Below are 18,343 nucleotides of genomic sequence, written 5' to 3' on the forward strand. Positions count from 1 at the left end.
TGCTGCTACCACCCAGGAGAAACACTTCTTGATTGCCTGTCTCTGATGGCTAGCAGGGCTGGCATTTGTGGATCCCACAGGAAAGTAGCAAACAAAGAAGCAGTTCTTTTCTGGCTATTCCCAAAGGGCTCAGCTTAGAGGGAGTAGGCAGAAATGCCCAGCTCCCAGTATTTTCTTTAAATAGGTTTCCCTGCCTACTTTAAAAACTGCTGACTGAGATTCTACCCTTTGGGACACTGATAGGTTTTGGTATACTCTCAACTTCTGGGAGCCACTGAGAACAAAGAAGGCAGCTTGGATGTTCACAAACGTTTCAGAGAACCAAGAACTCAGGCCAAGCTGAAGAATAAGGTTGTTCTCCTAAACACATAGAGTCAAGGAAAATGAAGAATAAGAGGAATATGTTCCAAAAAAAAAAAAAAAAAAGAACAAGGAAAAACTCCAGAAACAGAGCTAATGAAAGAGAGATAAGTGATTTACCTGAAAAGAGTTCAAAATAATAGTCATAAAGATGCTCACTGAGGTTGGCAGAGTAATGCATCAACAAAGTGAGAATTGTAAGAGATAGAAGATAAAGTACCAAACAGAAATCACAAACCTGAAGAATGCAGTAACTGCACTGAAAAATTCAGTAGAGGTGTTCAACAGCAGACTAGATTAAGTGGAAGAATGGATTAGTGAACTCAAAGACAGGGCAGCAGAATTCATCCAAACAGAGGACCAAAAAGAGAAGGGAATGAAAAAGACTGAAGATACCTTCAGGGACTTAAAAGACACCATCAAGTGGACCAATATTTGCATTATAGGGGTCTCAGAAGGAGGAGAGAGAGAGAAACAGGCAGAAAGTTTATTCAAAGAAATAATGGCTGAAAACTTCCCTATTACAGGGAAAGAAACAGACACCTAGATCCAGGAAGTCCAGAAAGTTTTTAGTATGTTGAATCCAAACAGACCCACACCAAGACACATAAGTAAATTATTAAAAGTTAAAGAAGATCATCTTAAAAGCAGCAAGAGAAAATGAACATGTTACGTACCAGGGAACCCCAGTAACACCATCAGTGGATTTTTAGCACAATGTTGGCAGACAAGAAGGGTGTGGCATGATATATCCAATGTGCTAAAAGGGGGAAAAAATGCCAACCGAGAATACTTTACCCAGCAAAGTTGTCCTTCAGAGTTGAAGGAGAGATGAAGAGTTTTACAGATATGTAAAAGCTGAAGGAGTTCATCAACACTAATCTAGCCTTATAAGAAATGCTAAGGGACTTCTTCAAGCTGAAAAGAAGAGATGCTAAAGGTAACAGGAAGCATGACAGAATAAATCTCACTGGTAAATGTAAATATATAGTTACATTCAGGATATTCTAATGATGTTATGGTGGAGGGTAAATCACTTCTAAATATAGTATGAAGATTAAAAGACAAAAATATTTAAAATAACTATAACTACAATAATTTGTTAATGGACAAATAAGGTAAAAGATGTAAATTGTGACATCAAAAACAAAATGTCAGAGTGGGGGAGAGTAAATATATAGAATTCTAGTATGCATTTGAACTTAAGTTGTTTTCAGCTATAAGTAGACTGTTATAAATATAAGGTATATTATATAGCCTTGTGGTAACCACAGAGTAAAAACCTATAATAGGTAACAAAAAAGTTAAAGAGAAAGGAATCGAAACACACCAGTATAGAAAATCAACAAATTAAAATGGAAGAGACAAAGAGAAGAAGAAAGGAACAAAGGTGTTACAGAAAGCCAAAAAGCAATTAACAAAATGGCTACAGTAAATCCATATTTATCAGTAATTATTTTAGATATAAATGGACTAAATTCTCCAATCAAAAGACAAAGGGTAGCTGAATGGACTTTTTTAAAAAGAGGCCCAACTAAGTGCTGCTTATAAGAGACTCACTTCACCATTAAGGCCAGAAACAGACTGAAAATGAAGGGATGGAAAAACATATTCCATGAAAATGGAAACCTTAAAGAAAGCAGGGGTAGCTATGTGTATATCAGAGTGTATAGGCTTTGAGCCAAAAACTGTAACAAGAGGCAAGAAAAGTCATTTCGTAATGATAAAGTCATCATAATGATAAAGTCATCAATTCATCAAGAGGATATAATAATTGTAAATACTTATGCACCAAGCATAGATATATAATGCAAATTTAACATACCTGAAGGGAGTTAGAAATACAATAATAGTAGGGGACATCAGTACCCCACTTTCAACAATGGATGGATCATCCAGAGAATCAATAAGGAAACATTGGACTTGGACATACTACATCACATGCATTTAACGTACATTTACAGGACATTCCATCCAAAAACAGCAGAATATACATACTTCTTAAAGCACATGAAACATTTCCAGGATAGATCATATGTTATGCTATAAAACAAGTTTTATTAGGTTTAAGAAGATTGAAATCATGTCAACCATGTTTTCCGACCACAGTGGTTTGAAACAAAACAATCACAGGAAGGAAGGAAACTGGAAAATTCACAAATAGATGGAGATTAAAAAAACATGCTCCTGAACAACCAGCGGATCAAAAAAGATATCAAAAGAGAAATAAAAAATACCTTGAGACAAATAAAAATGGAAAACCACATACCAGAACTAATATGAAGCAGCAAAAGCAGTTCTAAGAGGGAAGTTCATAGAGTTAAATGCCTACATTAAGGAAAAAGAAAGAAAGATACCAAATGAACAACCTAACTTTACACCTCAAAGAATCATGTAAAGAAGAACAAATTAAGCCCAAAGTTAGTAGAAGAAAGGAAATAATAAAAATCAGTTGGGAAATATATGATACAGATTGAAAAGACAATAGAAAAGATTAGTGGAAATGATTAATGATTAATGGTTTTTTGAAAAGCTAAACAAAATAGACAAACCTTTACCTAGATATAACAAAAAAGATAAAAGTCTCAAATAAAATTAGAAATAAGAAGGGAGTCATTACAACTGATATCACATAAATACAAAGGATCATGATAGACTACTATGAACAATTATACACCAACAAATTGGACAACCTAGAAGAAATGGGTAAGTCCTAGAAACATTCAACCTACCAAGACTGAATCAAGATGAAATAAAAAATCTGAACAGACAAACTACTAGTAAGGAGATTGAATCAGTAATCAAAAACCTCACAGCAAAGAAAAGCCTTGGAACAGACGGTTTCACTATTTAATTCTGTTTCATTTTCAATGATGAATTAATGCCAGTATTTCTCAAACTCTTTCAAAAAATAGAAGAGGAGAGAACACCTCCAAACTCAACAGCTCCAAACTCATTTTACATGTCCAGTATTACCCTGATACCAAAACCAGATGAGGACACTTCAAGAAAAGAAAATTACAGACCAATATCCTTAAAGAACATGGGCACAAAAATCCTCAATAAAGTGTTGGCAAACCAAGTTCAACAATATATTAAAAGGATTATATACCATGATCAATTGGGATTGATTCTAGGGATGCAAGGATTGTTCACCTTCCACAAATCAGTCAACACGATACATCGTATTAACAAAATGGAGAAAACAAATCATATGGTCATTTCAATAGATGCAGAAAATGCTTTGACAAATATCCGCATCCACTCATGAAAAAAATTTCAACTGGGTGTTAAGGGAATGTGCCACAACATAATAAAGGCCACAGAGCGCAAGCCCACAGCTGATACCTTACTCAACAGTGAAAAGGTCAACACTTTTCCTGTAATATCAGGAACAACAAGGATGCCACTCGCGTCACTTTTATTTAACATAGTACTGAAAATCCAAGCCAGAGTAATTAGGCGAGAAAGAGAAATAAAAGGCATCCAAATATCAGAATTAAAACTTGTTCACAGATGACATGACATTATACAGGAAAACCTAAAGACTCACCAAAAAACCGTTAGAAGTAATAAATGAATCCAGCAAAGGATACAAAAATCAGTATCGGCATACTTCATTTTATTATGTTTTGCTTCATTGCACTTTGCAAATATTGTGCATTTTTGTTTGTTTGTTTTACAAATTGAAGGTTTGTGGCAACCCTGTGTTTCTATGCCATTTTTCTAATAGCATTATTTTAAAATTAAGGTATGTACATTTTTTAAGACATAGTTGTACACTTAGTAGAGTGTACAGGGAAACCAAAAAGCTCGTGTGATTTGCTTTATTGTGATATTAAATTTATTGTGGTGGTCTGGAACTGAATCCCCAATATCTCTGTATACAAAAATCAGATGCATTTCTATATGCTAACCACAAACCTATCCAAAGTAGAAATTAAGAAAACAATCCTGTTTACAGTTGCATCAAAAAGTACTAAAATACCTGGGAATAAAGGTAAAAAATATCTCTACACTTAAAATTATAAGACATTGCTGAAAAAAATTGAGGAAGACAAAAGTAAATGGAAAGATATTCTTTGCTTATGGATTGAAAGAATTAATATGGTTAAAATGTCCATATTACCCAAAGCCATCTACAGATTGAATGCAACCCCTATCAAAATTCCAGTGGCATTTTTCACAGACATAGAACAAACAATCCTGAAATATATGTGGATCCACAAAGACCCCGAATAGCCAAAGCAATCTTGAGAATGAAGAACAAAGCTAGAGGCACCACACTTCCTAATTTCAAACTATATTACAAAGCAGTAGTAATCGAAAGAGTATGGTATTGGTATAAAACACACATATTTCAATGGAACATAATAGAGAGTCCAGAAATAAACCTGTGCGTATATAGTCAATTAACTTACAACAATGGAGGCGCAAATATACTATGGGTAGATGATAGTCTCTTCGATAAATAGTGTTGGGAAAATTGTACAGCCACATGCAAAAGAATGAAACTGGACCCCTGTCTTACACCACACACAAAAACAACTCAAAATATATTAGACTTTAATGGACGACCTGAAAACATAAAAATCTTAGATGAAAACATGGGTGGTAATCTCCTTCACCTTGGTCCTGGTGATGAATTTTGGGGATTTAACACCAAAAGCAAAGGCAACAAAAGCAAAAATAAACAAATGGAACTACATCAAACTAAAAGGCTTCTGCACAGCAAAGGAAACCGTCACCAAAATGAAAGAGGCAGCCTATAGAATGGAAGAAACTATCTGCAAATCATATCTGATGAGGTTAATATCCAAAATACATAATGAACTCACACAACTCAATAGCAAAAATATCAAAGTCTGATTTTAAAAATGAGCAGAAGAACTGAATAGACATTTTTCCGAAGAAGACATCCAAGTGACCAAGTGACAGGTATGTGAAAAGGTGTTCAACATCAGTAATAATCACGGAAATGCAAGTCAAAACTCATTGAGATACCACCTCACGTCTGTCAGAATGGGTATCATTAAAAAGACAAGAGATGACAAGTGTTGACCAGGATGTAGAGAAAAGGGAACCCTCGTGTGCTGTTGGTGGGAGTGTAAAATGCTGCAGCTACTATGGAAAGCAGTACAGAGGTCCTAAGAAAATTAAAAATAGATCTGCCATACTACCCAGCAATCCCACTTCTGGGAATATTTTCATACAAAAGGGGTGCAAACTTGTAGTCATAGAGTGAATAAGTTAGGAGGGTCTAATGTACACATGGGGTGATGTTTATTCAGAACACTACCTGTACAACTGAAATTTGCTGAGAGTAGAATTTAAATGTTTACATGAAAAATAAAAAGATAAATATGTGAGGAGGTGGATCTGTCAATTGAGTAAATGGGGCGGGGTCCTTTAACATGCACGCATGTATCCAGTGTCCACAGTGTACGCTGTAAATGCTTACAGATTTATTTGTCAAATATATCTCAATAAAATTGAAAAGAAAAAGAAAACAAAAAAAGAGTTAATTTGTATGTATTGTAGCAGAGCCTTCTTGAACCTTTTTTTTTTTTTTAATGTACGAGAGGTTTTTTACTAGAATTATGATTGTTGACTAGAGGTCATGGTGTTTCCATTCCTAAGTCTGGTGCACCAGCTCAGAATTCCCTGCAGGTTCTTGGAGCAGAGGTATCCTGTGACCCTATGACTAAAACCAAGGTGGAAATGCAGATTCTCTATTGCGGTTTCAGATGCTCCCGCCTGTGGAGAACTCTTCTGCCTTCATTTTTACTCTTGCTCTCTATCTTTCATCCTGTAATTCCTGCAGTTTACTTGTGAGATTCTAGGGCTTGGCATTAACTATATACTTCTTTCAGATTGTATTTTGTCCTTTTTTTTCTTCTCTCTAAAGAAATCTCATAAGATTGAAAACCAACATTTGGCAAATAGTTATCTAAACCATAGTTCAAAGAACACAGTGTGTTGCTTTTTTTCTTGTGTTTATTATAATGGGTTGGCCAAAAAGTTCGTTCAGGGTTAGGATTAGTTCTTTAAGTAGTAAGTATTCTTTTTTTTTTGCAAACAAACTTTCATTATTCTAGTTCAGTCTTTCACAAACATACTATACAGAGTCTTATATGGTATAAAACAAAGGGAAACATCTCTGTCTATTCAATTTAACACAACAGCAAAATAAAGCAATTAAGACTTTGGGGAATTAAGTAGTAAGTATTCTTGAAGAGGCAGTAGGTACATCATGAGTCTAAGCTTGTGATCTCTGGGGCCAGACTGCGTGGCATGCATCCAGCTGTGCCCTCAGCAGATGTCTCACCTGCAGTGCTGCGCACTCAGTGTCTCTGTTCATCATCTGTAAAATAAAGATGACAGTAGTACCTCCTTTTGTGGTGTTGTTTAGAGGGGGTGTATAAATGAGTTACTTCATGTAAACAGAATGATAAGAAGGGCTTGCATATATATAAAGTAGAGATTCTTTGGCATTTATGTGATTATGATAATTTTTTAAAAATTGCTGTTATATATACTGCTTGCATACACACGTATTCAGAAATAATTACTGCCTGTAGAAAAACAGCTACCTATAGGAAAACAAAGTAGCTGGTAGTGACAATATATATAATATGTTTTAAAGTAAGATCCTTCAATCATTGTGGAAAGAGCATAGGGTGCAAGTAAAAATCTAACAGAATCAGTAACACCAGTGACGAACATTTTTTGAAGATTTACTAAATGCCATACACTGTGCTCAGTTCTTTCTGTTTTCAAGAATGTTTCCTCATCTGGCTAGTTATACGATATTGGAGAATTTTCTTAACCTCTCTCTAAGCTCTGATTTTATAATGTATGAGGTGGGTATTGATGTCTGTTCTTTCTACCTCAAAGGGATATTATTAGAATAAAACGAGATTATGTAGTGAAATGATCAGTGAACATAATTTTATGAGATAATACATTGATAAATTATATAACATGTAGTCATAATGGTGATTAACAGCTGATCTTGATTTCTCTTAAGATCACAGATGTGTTAGGAGCTGCTGACTTCTGAGTATAGGTAGTTTACGAATTTAAAAAAATATGTGTTTATATGAATTTATAATTTATCTACCTACCTATCTATCTGTCTAGTCATTGATAGGTCAGGGCTCTTGTGAAGTGCCTGTATGTCCATTGTTATGAATTGTCTTCCTGTCATGCATGGAAGTTTTCTTCTTTGTATAATGTTGGTATCCTTGCTGTATGTTTATGATTAATACTCAATTATCTCTGTAGGCCAAGTAATGAGCCCATACCCAAATCCTTATTTGAGTGTTCTACCTATCAACAGTGTACAGGTTTTATTCTTGACTACAACTCTGAACCCATTTTACAATTATCTGTTTGCCCGTCTGCTGATCAGATTGTAAGGCCCACCGTGACATGGCTTATTGCCTTCTTTGTACCCTTGGCACCTGGTGCTTGGCTAGGTAGAGTAGGAAACACGTAATCAGGACATATATATGGAATAAGTAAACTAAGAAAGGATAGTCCGGAAGTCATACTGATCTCAGAGGAGCCCGTATTTCTAAGAATCAGAAAACTGATCTTCCGAGAAATCTTTAAAAAGGAGATTACTAACCTAGAAGGATTTGGCCTCTAGGAAGAGAGTGTATTGCCAAACAAGTTAAAATTTGAATGCTTTATTTGTGCCTGATTGGAGGGTATAAAATATAAATGTACCAACTATTCTGAAGCTTTTCTTTTAACTAAGCTTAATACATTATAATTTGTTGAACAGAGGCGGGCTAGCAGAAAGACTCAATGGACTGCAGAATCGAGAGAGATCTGCCGTTTCTTTGTGGAGACATCAGTATCTTTCTTACCAAAGGACACTTTCAGGTAAGGCTTGCACTGGCATCTGTGAGTAAAGAAAATGCCAGTTAAAAGTATTTTTACATTAAAATATATGAAGTTGATCATCACTATTTTTACACCTTTTTCTCTAGGTGTCCAAAGATCTGAGTGGGAGGGTTCTGTACTATACCTTTTTCTTGCTCTGTCCCAGTAGCTTTCAGACTTTTGTGGCTGTGACCCACAGTAAACAGTACATCTTACAGCATCTCCCAATACACACACGACATTCACACATATCACTCACACACACACACACACACACACCCCTGAAACAAACATTTAATAAACAACACCAAGCTCAGTGATGTACCAAAATCCTAGGCTCACTAAATTGGTGCAGAACCCTTCTAACGAGTTGCAACATTACAGTGAATGAACCAGATTGTCAAGCACAGAGCTGAGAGAGTGTCTTCTGGAGGCTGGACTAGAAAAATACCAAGACAAACTAGTGTGCCTGGGTGCCTGGACTGAGGGGAAAAGATGACCTTTTGTTTGGCTCATTGGCACCAAATAGCTTATTTGGAATGTTCCTTATGTTTTCTCTTCTTTAATTTGGGAATAGAGGGTATTCGTGATATTTAATTATACCATGAATAAAAGACAAAAACAAAATAAAACAAAAAACCAGAGCCAAAAATTAACCCGTGAATTTGAAAATGTGAATGTGACCATCTCTAACAGATTTTTCTGTTAGAAGTCTCTATATTTAGGAACTTGGGTTTTGTTTGTCTCTTACATGAATTTATTTTTCAGATCTGTGAATCCTCCCCTTGATGTCTTGTAATAAGTTGTGTCTTTTTCTTTACTTTTGATATAACTCATTATAAACATATATTAGGAGGAACATTTCACTATTTGATGTTTTGTTTCCTGTGTGGCCTGGCAGAAGAAGTTTCTTCTTTTAACATAAGAAAAGTTTTTTCTCATTTCTGTATGTGTATAGCAACTGAATAAATGAGAGAAAAATTCGAAAATATTAAGTAGAGATAACTCCCTGTCTCCCCAATCCCAAGAACTAAAATTTAGTAAACAGCTGAAATTCAGCGATGGATTTGTTAAAATATCTCCGTAATTAAACTCTCTAATCCTCTTAATTTCCCTGTCAAAAATGCGTATAACTGTAGACCCTTGCCTTATGAACTGTGCTAATAATAAACCAAACTGCATGGGAAGGATGTGCAGCTCTAGGACGGCCCTGGGACTTGGTAGACTGTGGGAACACAGAAGCACTGTCATTCTGAGGTTGGTTTCACTGCTGCCAGAGGATGTGCAGCTCTAGGACGGCCCTGGGACTTGGTAGACTGTGGAAACACAGAAGCACTGTCATTCTGAGGTTGGTTTCACTGCTGCCAGAGGATGTGCAGCTCTAGGACGGCCCTGGGACTTGGTAGACTGTGGAAACACAGAAGCACTGTCATTCTGAGGTTGGTTTCACTGCTGCCAGAGGATGTGCAGCTCTAGGACGGCCCTGGGACTTGGTAGACTGTGGGAACACAGGAGCACTGTCATTCTGAGGTTGGTTTCACTGCTGCCAGATCTGGAAGTTCAGAAGCAACCGAGAGCAGCAGCTTCTCCTCCCCCTTAGGGTGTGGGTGTACCTTTGGGTTTGCACAGTACCGCAGTCAGAATCCCGTCTTCTTCTCTTCAGACTCAAGAGCGTTATTGAGCTTTGGTTAATTTTGAATGACCAGGGCACTGTGTCGGGCTTGATTTTTCCTTCTTCTGATGGGTTTGAGAAGTCTAGGAGTTAGTAGTAATTTATGAACCACATCTTGGTTTTTGTTCTGAATATTAAGTATAGTATATCTCACTGAGTCTACCTTTATATCCCTCAGATATGAGAAATTATGGTTTACAAAATTAATCTGTAATTGTAATAATTTAGCCTGAGGCCTTTCTTCCCAAGTTTCTTATATTTGAGGAGCATTATCTAATTATTCCACAGTTGAGAGGGACGTGGAGCCTGCTTACTAACTTGAAATATTTGAGTAGATGTCTTCAACACATCTTTCTGCCTTTTTTTTTTTTTTATTGCGGTACGCGGGCCTCCCACTGCCGCGGCCTCCCCCGTAGCGGAGCACAGGTTCCGGGACGCACAGGCTCAGCGGCCATGGCTCACGGGTCCAGCCGTTCTGCGGCATGTGGGATCTTCCCGGACCGGGGCACGAACCCACGTCCCCCACATCGACAGGCGGACTCCCAATCACTGCGCCACCAGGGAAGCCCTTTCTGCCTTTTAAAAAAAAACTTTTCATTTGGAGATAATTGTAGATTCACATTAAACTAATGCCATTCTAAGAAATAACACAGTGGCTTCTTGTGCCCCTCACCTCGTTCCACCAAGGCTGACGTTTTTCCTATGTCTAGTACGCTGGCACGACCAGGAATTGATCCAGATACAATTCACCAACCTTATTCAGGTTTTACCAGCTTATATGCACTCGTGTGTGTGTGTTTATGTAATTTTATCACCTGGGTAGATTCATGTGCCCATTACCACAGTCAAGATACAGGACACTCATCATCAGGATCCCGCGGACTCCCTTTTAGCCACCTCTTCCCACCTAAAGCCTCGCAACCACCAGTGTGTTCACCATTGACATCTCAGAAATGTTCCATAAATGAAATAATATGGTATGTAACCTTTGGGGAATTGACTTCTTCTCACTCAACACCATTCCCTTGAGATTTATCCAAGTTTGTGTGTATATCAGCAGTTAGTTCCTCTTACTCTGTGATATGGATGTACCACACTTTGTGCACCTGTGGAGGGACATTTAGACCTTACAAATAAAGGTGCTGTGAACAAGATTTTGAGTGAACATAGGTGTTTAATTTTCTGGTATAAATGATCAAGGGTGCAGTTGCTGGGTGTTATAGTAAGTGCTTGTCTAGTTTTGTAAGACGTTGCATATTAATATCAAATATTTCAGTGAGTATCTCTAGCACATGTTTCTGGCTTTAAGAAAAAAATTTTTTTAACACCTTTAGTTTGTGGATTTCAACTCTTCTTTTCTTCCCTCATGGATAGCTTACTTTTCTGGGCTGTTTTATAACTCTTACCATTTAATAATCAGTTTTGTTTACCTTGTTAGTACCTTCTAGTACATTTCAATATAAAAGACATACATCTCAAGGTTCTTAAAAGTTGAGTAAATTTTTATGTGTGCCTATTTTCTTGGTTTTTGTTGTAGTTGTTTTTTGATACACTCAGGAGAGATTGAGCTTTGCTGTTGAAAGAACAGAGAGAAGCATGTGCACTGCACATGAAGGCCAATATAGATGGGTGTGTTGGATGAAACACAGAAGAGAAGGCAGAGGGTAGACCACTCAGGGCTTGGAGGCCACTCTTGGATTTTATTGCAATGTGATGCCTTGCAAATATGCAATTTAAAATATGGCTGTAGAATAGAGAATTGTGATTATAGAAACAAGAGAAAAATATTTCCTAGATTTCTTTTCAGGAACCATTTTATTTCTCTTCTTCCTATTTGAGGGGAAACAGTTTTCCAACACTAGTTTGCCATTTACCTGGATGGCAATGGTCAGTTTCTATTAAGTGATATTCAGAGTATTTCACATGTTTATCATCTCATTTAATCCTCACAGCCGACCTTTCAGTTAGGTTCTCTGATCCTATTTTAGAGACAGAGAGAATCTGGACAGGCAGGGTCCTGTGTCCTGGCTAGCAGGTGGCAGAGTCAGATTTATATCAAACAGTCTCCCTTGCTGGCCCGTGATCGTGGCCCATCTTGTTCTGGGTAGATTGCTGGGAAGGCAGATCCAGGCCCTGAGGACATGAGCCCATATTGTGCCCGACTTCTGTAGATGTGAGTGTAATGATTCCTTTGTCTGACCTCTGTTTAGTAACAGTGCAACAAATATTTTCACAATATGTTTGATATCTATGTTTTTAAGACTAATAATAGTTACAGATATTCTTGGATGAAAAAGAAACTGAACTTCTTATACTGTTCAGGAAGAGTGTAAAGAGAAAAAAAAGAAGAAAGAAGAAGTGCAACAAAAAAAATGATGGGTTTGAGATAAATTATTTTTCACAAGATTTTTGTTCGTAGAAGTTCGCTCTAAACTTCAGAAGGAAGAAGGGGGTGGATAAGAAAGGAGGGAAATCAATGAAGTGCAGTAGCAGTTACTGTCGTCCAAAGCAGAATTCTCTCTGGATTTCCTTGTTCGTCACCTTGCTGCCATTGAACGTGTTGGCAGTGCTCGCTGAGGGCGTGTGTGTGAGCACTGGCCTGTGAGGACAGATGTACTGTAGGTTTCTGTGCACGTGTATGTGTTTCAAAAGCAGTAAATGTGTCACCTCGAATTTAGATTGGTGGTATCAGAGCAAAGCATGAACCTAGTTATTCACATTGACATTAGCATTTAATAGCTTTTGGATTAAAAGGATTTTAATTTTTTTTTTTACCGTTTTGCCACTGAGTTGTGGTCAGCTGAAACTTTGTAAAGTGTAGGCCACAAAATACTGTAAATACCTCTGTCCGTGCCTTTTGCCAGCATTGCTCACCAGCATCCTGATACAACCACACGTGAAATCTTGCGTCCACATACAGTGCTAACCAGCCCTTGGGTGTCCCATATAGTTGGCAAACAGCCCCTGTGGGCTCACCTGGATGAAATACTGAGTTACCTTAAAATATCAGTAAATTCACACAAGGCTGCCTGTCTGCCAGAGAATAATTATTTCCTTATTTTTCCCACTGTGATTTTTTCAAAATTACATTCACTACCTTACTGTTTTCCAGTGCCACATTTTATTACACACTCCACTGCCAGAGCTTTTGTTGTTGTTTTGTGGGGTGTTTGCTTTTTATTTGTTGTTGTTTCCTCCTCCAGAGAACAATCTCTAAATTCAGGGGAGGGGAGAATTTGCTGTTCATAATTTCTCCTTGGATTTCTGGATGCCAGACTTGAAAGTTTTTCAGAGATGATGCAAGTAGGTGAGACACTGGAGTTTAGACTGATGTAGATAATACAAGTGATGGCTCCCACTGAATGCGCCTCCTGCCAGGCCCTGAGTGAGGAGTGCACACAGCTCTCAGAGCAACCCTGTGGAGCTGCACTATGCCTTCCAAATCCTAAAAGTATCCAGACATTTTATTTTCTAGTCCCTAGAGTCAGAGATGATTTGTTAAGTGAAGAAAGCTGATTTGGAGGCAGGAGACAGGGCCTTACTCTTTAAATGTTAAGTTTTTCACTGCCTATTCTTGATAAAGGCTTTTTGGGGGGGGGTTGTTTAAGGTCACTTCAATTAGCTAATTAAAAAACACTGATTCTGCTCTAAATTGTACTGTAGAAGGTAAGCAACCAAGCAGTTTCAGTGTCTTTTTCTGTGAAATTGTCACGTACATCACTTGTGCAGAGGGACATTTTTTATGTGCCCATATTTCTGTGCTAATTTTAGTTATATGAAATAAATGTTATTCTCCCTCACTGCTAATTTTCTGGCGCTTAGAATCTGGTGGTGGAGATGGGATGGCAGCAAGAGACAGGCACAGGCAAGGAACTGGACACTTCATCTTTCATTTATTCCTTCCACAGGTGTTTATTGAGAGCCTGCTGTGTCCCAGACAATATACACCATTGTCACTACACTCGTGGAACTTTCATTGTGTTGAGTGAGATAGATGATAAGCAAAGGAAAAATATAGGTACAGGTTGGCACAGTGCAGGACCTGTGAGGCATTGTGGAGGGGCGCTGTGCTGGACAGGCCGCGGAGGAGAGCTTCACATTTACAGTGGATGCCTCCAGTCTCTGTCTAGTTTCCAGGCCAGGATATCAAAGAAATGTGGCTAAAGAGTTATGGAATAGTGGTTTTGTTACTTATTAATTTTTGCAAGAAAAATCATAATTTAACTGAGATTTTGAATAGCCCATATTTTTCTTGTTTCTATCTTTTTTCAGTTTTATCGAGATACAATTTTTTTCAGTTTTATTGAGAGATATTTTTCAGTTTTATTGAGATATAATCACTATAAGTGCAAGGTATAAAGCGTAATGATTTGATATACATATATGTATCATGACAAGTTTAATTAATATCCATCATCTCATATGCATACAAAAGAAAAGAGAAAGAAAAAATACACTTTTTCCCTCGTGATGAGAACTCTCAGGATCTATTAACAACTTCCCTACGTACCACACAGCAGCATTAACTTAGTCACCGTGCTGTACATCACATCCCTAGTACGTACTTATCTTAGAACTGGAAGTTTGTGCCTTTTGACCACCTTCCTCCAATTGCCCCTTCCTCCAACCCTGCTTCTAGTGACCGCAAATCTGATCTCTTTTTCTATCAGTTTGGTTTGTTGGTTTTTTTGTTTTTGTATGTGTGTTTTTTTAGATTAAAGTGAGATCTAAGTGAGATCATACTGTATTTGTCTTTCTCTGACTTAGCATGATGACTTCAGGGTCAATCCGTGTTGTTGGAAATGGCAGAACTTCTCTTTTATGCCTGAATAATAACATTCCTCTGTGTGTGTGTGTGTGTGTGTGTGTGTGTGTGTGTGTGTGTGTGTGTGTGTGTGTGTGTGTGTGATGTATACACACTGGGATATTTTATATATATGTAGTATATAAATATATATGTATATCTCTCTCACACTTTCTTTATCCATTCATCCATTGATAGATACTTTGGTTATTTCCACATCTTGGCTATTGTCAACAATGCTGCAGTGAACATGAGGGTGCAGCTCTTTGACATCGTGTTTTCATTTCTTTCTGATGTGTTCCCAGAACTAGAATTGCTGGATCATATGGTAGTTCTAATTTTTTGAGGATCCTCCATACTGTTTTCCACAGTGGCTGCACCAGTTTACATTCCCACCAACAGTGCACAAGGGTTCCTTTTTCTCCACATCCTAACCAGCATTTATCTGTCTTCTTGATGATAGCCATTCTGACATGTATGGAGTGATAGCCCATTGTGGTTTTGATTTGCATTTCTGTAATGATTAATGATGTCGAGTATCTTTCCGTGTACTCATTGACCTGGATAGCCCATATTTTTTTTGTTTTTGTTTTTGTTTTGTTTTGTTTTGTTTTGCGGTACGCAGGCCTCTCACTGCTGTGGCCTCTCCCGCCGCGGAGCGCAGGCTCCAGATGCTGAATAGCCCATATTTTAAATATTTTTCCACTTGCACACAATCATAATAATTGAAAGGTTTTTTTTTAAAGGTTATTATTGAAATTCAGTAGGGAGCAGTTTATTTGGTATACATTTTATTCAAGCAGAGAAATATAAAAGTACAATTTAAAGCTTTGGAAAATCTGGGATGCAACAGATTTTTTATTTTGAAGAACCTTTACCTTGTGAATATTTGCTTTTCTTAAATTATTATTTTGTGTTGAAATATATCACAAAGAAGATAATATAGAAAACGTAGATATATACCTTAACAAGTACTTGTAAAGCAAGTATCCCTATAACCATCGCTACTCAATAGAAATAGAGGTTTTCTGTTAATTTCAGGGTTTTTAGTTACTAGCGAAATACAGTGTATTGGTGCCTCATCTCTTCGTTTTATCATGACAGGTGGCCTTAATATTTTAACTTGTGTGTATTTGTTTTACTTTGTCTCTTATTTCTTTCATTCAAACTTTTATTAAGCAGCCAATGTGGGTTCATCACTGACAGATCTGACTCTGTCATAATCTTATAATTAATTTTTTCTTGCTTCCTTATTTAAAATTGCTATTAAAGATTTATTCTTTAGAAGGAAACAAAACAGTATTTTACACTTGAAGATGTTTTAATAATGTCTATAAAATTTTACTTATTGAAGCACATTTTGGAAAATCAGACAAAAGAAACAAAGCCAAAGGGAATAAGGGTTACTCCGTCAAGCTCTAAAGGAGGGTAACTGCAGTGAGTATTCCTGAAGAATGTTGTATTTATACAGTTTCAAGAAAAATTAAAAGATATCATGTACCATTCCTTATTCTGATGATTATAATAAAATCTTCAGGATAGTGCTCCTGGGTACTTCTAATGCTTTTAGATTTTCTTCACATTATATAATAGTTTGGAAGTCTTAGTAAATACTATAAAATAAGTTGTACAAAAATGTTAACAAAGGTTATCATTGGAAAAGGTGTTGGGACAGGGTTTTAAAAAAATGTTCCTCTTATAAAAGAAGAAATTTGTTAAAATCAAATGTATTATTTTCACAATTAGAGAAGGGAGGAGAATGTGAAATAGAGAGTTCCACCCTGACTTTTCCTCAAGAAGTAGTAAAATTTATACTTTTGTGTCAGGATGTGAAAAGTTCAATAACGAGGCTGATTTTTCCAGTGAGTCAGTTTTCACAAGGCAGAGTGTTAGTTGGCCCTTGCCCTCTAGCATAGTTAGCTCTGAGCACTCAGAGGCTTCCGTCTCCAAGGCCACAGCGGGTCCCTAGGCACTGTTCCTTCTCTCCCTGCATGAACCTTACGTGGGCATCGCTGTGCCCCTGACACACAGGAAGCTTCTAACCTCCAGTGTAGTGGCGCCCGTGGAGCGGGGCTCACTCGGACTTGCTGGGAATTCGAAGCCAGAAATCTGGCCCCTTGCCTCTTCCTCACTGCTTTGCAGGGGCTCCTCTGAGGCCACGGAGCCCCCTGAAATGGGGTCATGTTCCAGACTCCCCACTTGAGTGGTCAGGAGAGAAAGCAGGAACAGCAGGGCAGCCTTTCCTGTACAGCGACAGCAGTGGAGCAGGAAGAGCCAGGACTTCGTGGAGACGCGCGTGTCTCCTTCCCAGTCACCTAGTTTCTTAATCGCTTTGATGCGGTACTTTCTCATAATGGAAGAGTGTCTTGGGTTAGGAAACGTTAGGCTGATTCTTTCTACCAAAGCAAGTTAGTTGGTAAACTAAGATCCCTCAGTTACTTGAAAAATAATTGTTAAAAAGATATATGATTTAGTCTAAGTCTTCTAATGTTCAGTGTTTAAAGCTAGGACATGAAGCATGTGGTTATCTGTTCATTTAATTTGGCTGACTTTTGTCAATATTTTATGCCTTTTAAATCTTTAGTTTCTGTGGGGACATGGGATTTTTTTTTGACATCTTTATTGGAGTATAATTGCTCCACAATAGTGTGTTAGTTGCTGCTTTAAAACAAAGTGAATCAGCTATACATATACATATGTTCCCATATCTCTTCCCTCTTGCGTCTCCCTCCCTCCCACCCTCCCTATCCCACCCCTCTAGGTGGTCACAAAGCACCGAACTGATCTCCCTGTGCTATGTGGCTGCTTCCCACTAGCTATCTATTTTACGTTTGGTAGTGTATGTAAACGACATGGGATTTTTGACACAATATGACAAGTTTAAAAACAATGCATGTCTGTTTAGATTTATGAAATGAGAATGACATGAAGCGGGTTGTATTTTTTAGTTCAGAGTCTTAGAAAACTCATTTAAAATGTTTTCTTAAACTCCTTGATCTACCTTACTTAACCACCCTTTGCTTCAAGTGAAGGGACACTGCTTGTGACCTACTCAGTGTGGGTCAGCCCCAGGTTGCTGGAGAGGTTTCACGCAGTTCCTTTTCTTAACTTCCCCTTTCCTCTGCGTCAAGGGAGCTGCCTCTGGATTGTCTCCAGCTCCCCTCTGACCAATAAAACCAGAAAGCCAATTAGGGTCTAAGCTTTATTTTCCCCCCTTTTTTTATATCCAGACCCACATTTCGGTACAGCAGTGGTATTTAATATTGTTCTTTGTAGTCATGGGCAGGAGGAATTCACATTAATACTCTTGAGTTATTTAAGTCAGGAAACAAAGTATGATACTAGTTTGCCCACTGTTAGAGATGTGATTTCATGTCCCAAATGACTATAATTTCCAGTGATCATTTTAAGTATAAGTTAACAGAAGAATAAAGAATTCATGTGTGAATGAATTTCATAATACCAAGTTATTTCATAATTATGTTAAAAATAATGATGGGACCTGAGGAACAGAGGAAGGGATACTAATACCAAACTCAACTCTCCAGCTAACGTATCTGTCACCCCTTGGCTGCTTCTGCCACATCCATTTTTAATTCTTACGAGTTTTTCTA

General features: G+C 37.6%; 1 protein-coding gene across 2 annotated transcripts in view; it reads left to right on the forward strand.

Annotated features, from left to right (window-relative positions):
* Positions 1 to 18,343, forward strand: part of SPIDR (scaffold protein involved in DNA repair) — a 353,204-nt gene that overhangs the window by 129,494 nt on the left and 205,367 nt on the right. For both annotated transcript variants that reach the window (XM_060035355.1, XM_060035356.1), the window contains exon 7: positions 8,153 to 8,253. In XM_060035355.1, the coding sequence (XP_059891338.1) occupies positions 8,153 to 8,253 (101 nt within the window). The remainder of the gene's footprint in view (positions 1 to 8,152; positions 8,254 to 18,343) is intronic.

The sequence above is a fragment of the Delphinus delphis genome, chromosome 17 (genome assembly GCF_949987515.2).
Source record: "Delphinus delphis chromosome 17, mDelDel1.2, whole genome shotgun sequence".
In the NCBI taxonomy this organism is placed as follows: domain Eukaryota; kingdom Metazoa; phylum Chordata; class Mammalia; order Artiodactyla; family Delphinidae; genus Delphinus; species Delphinus delphis.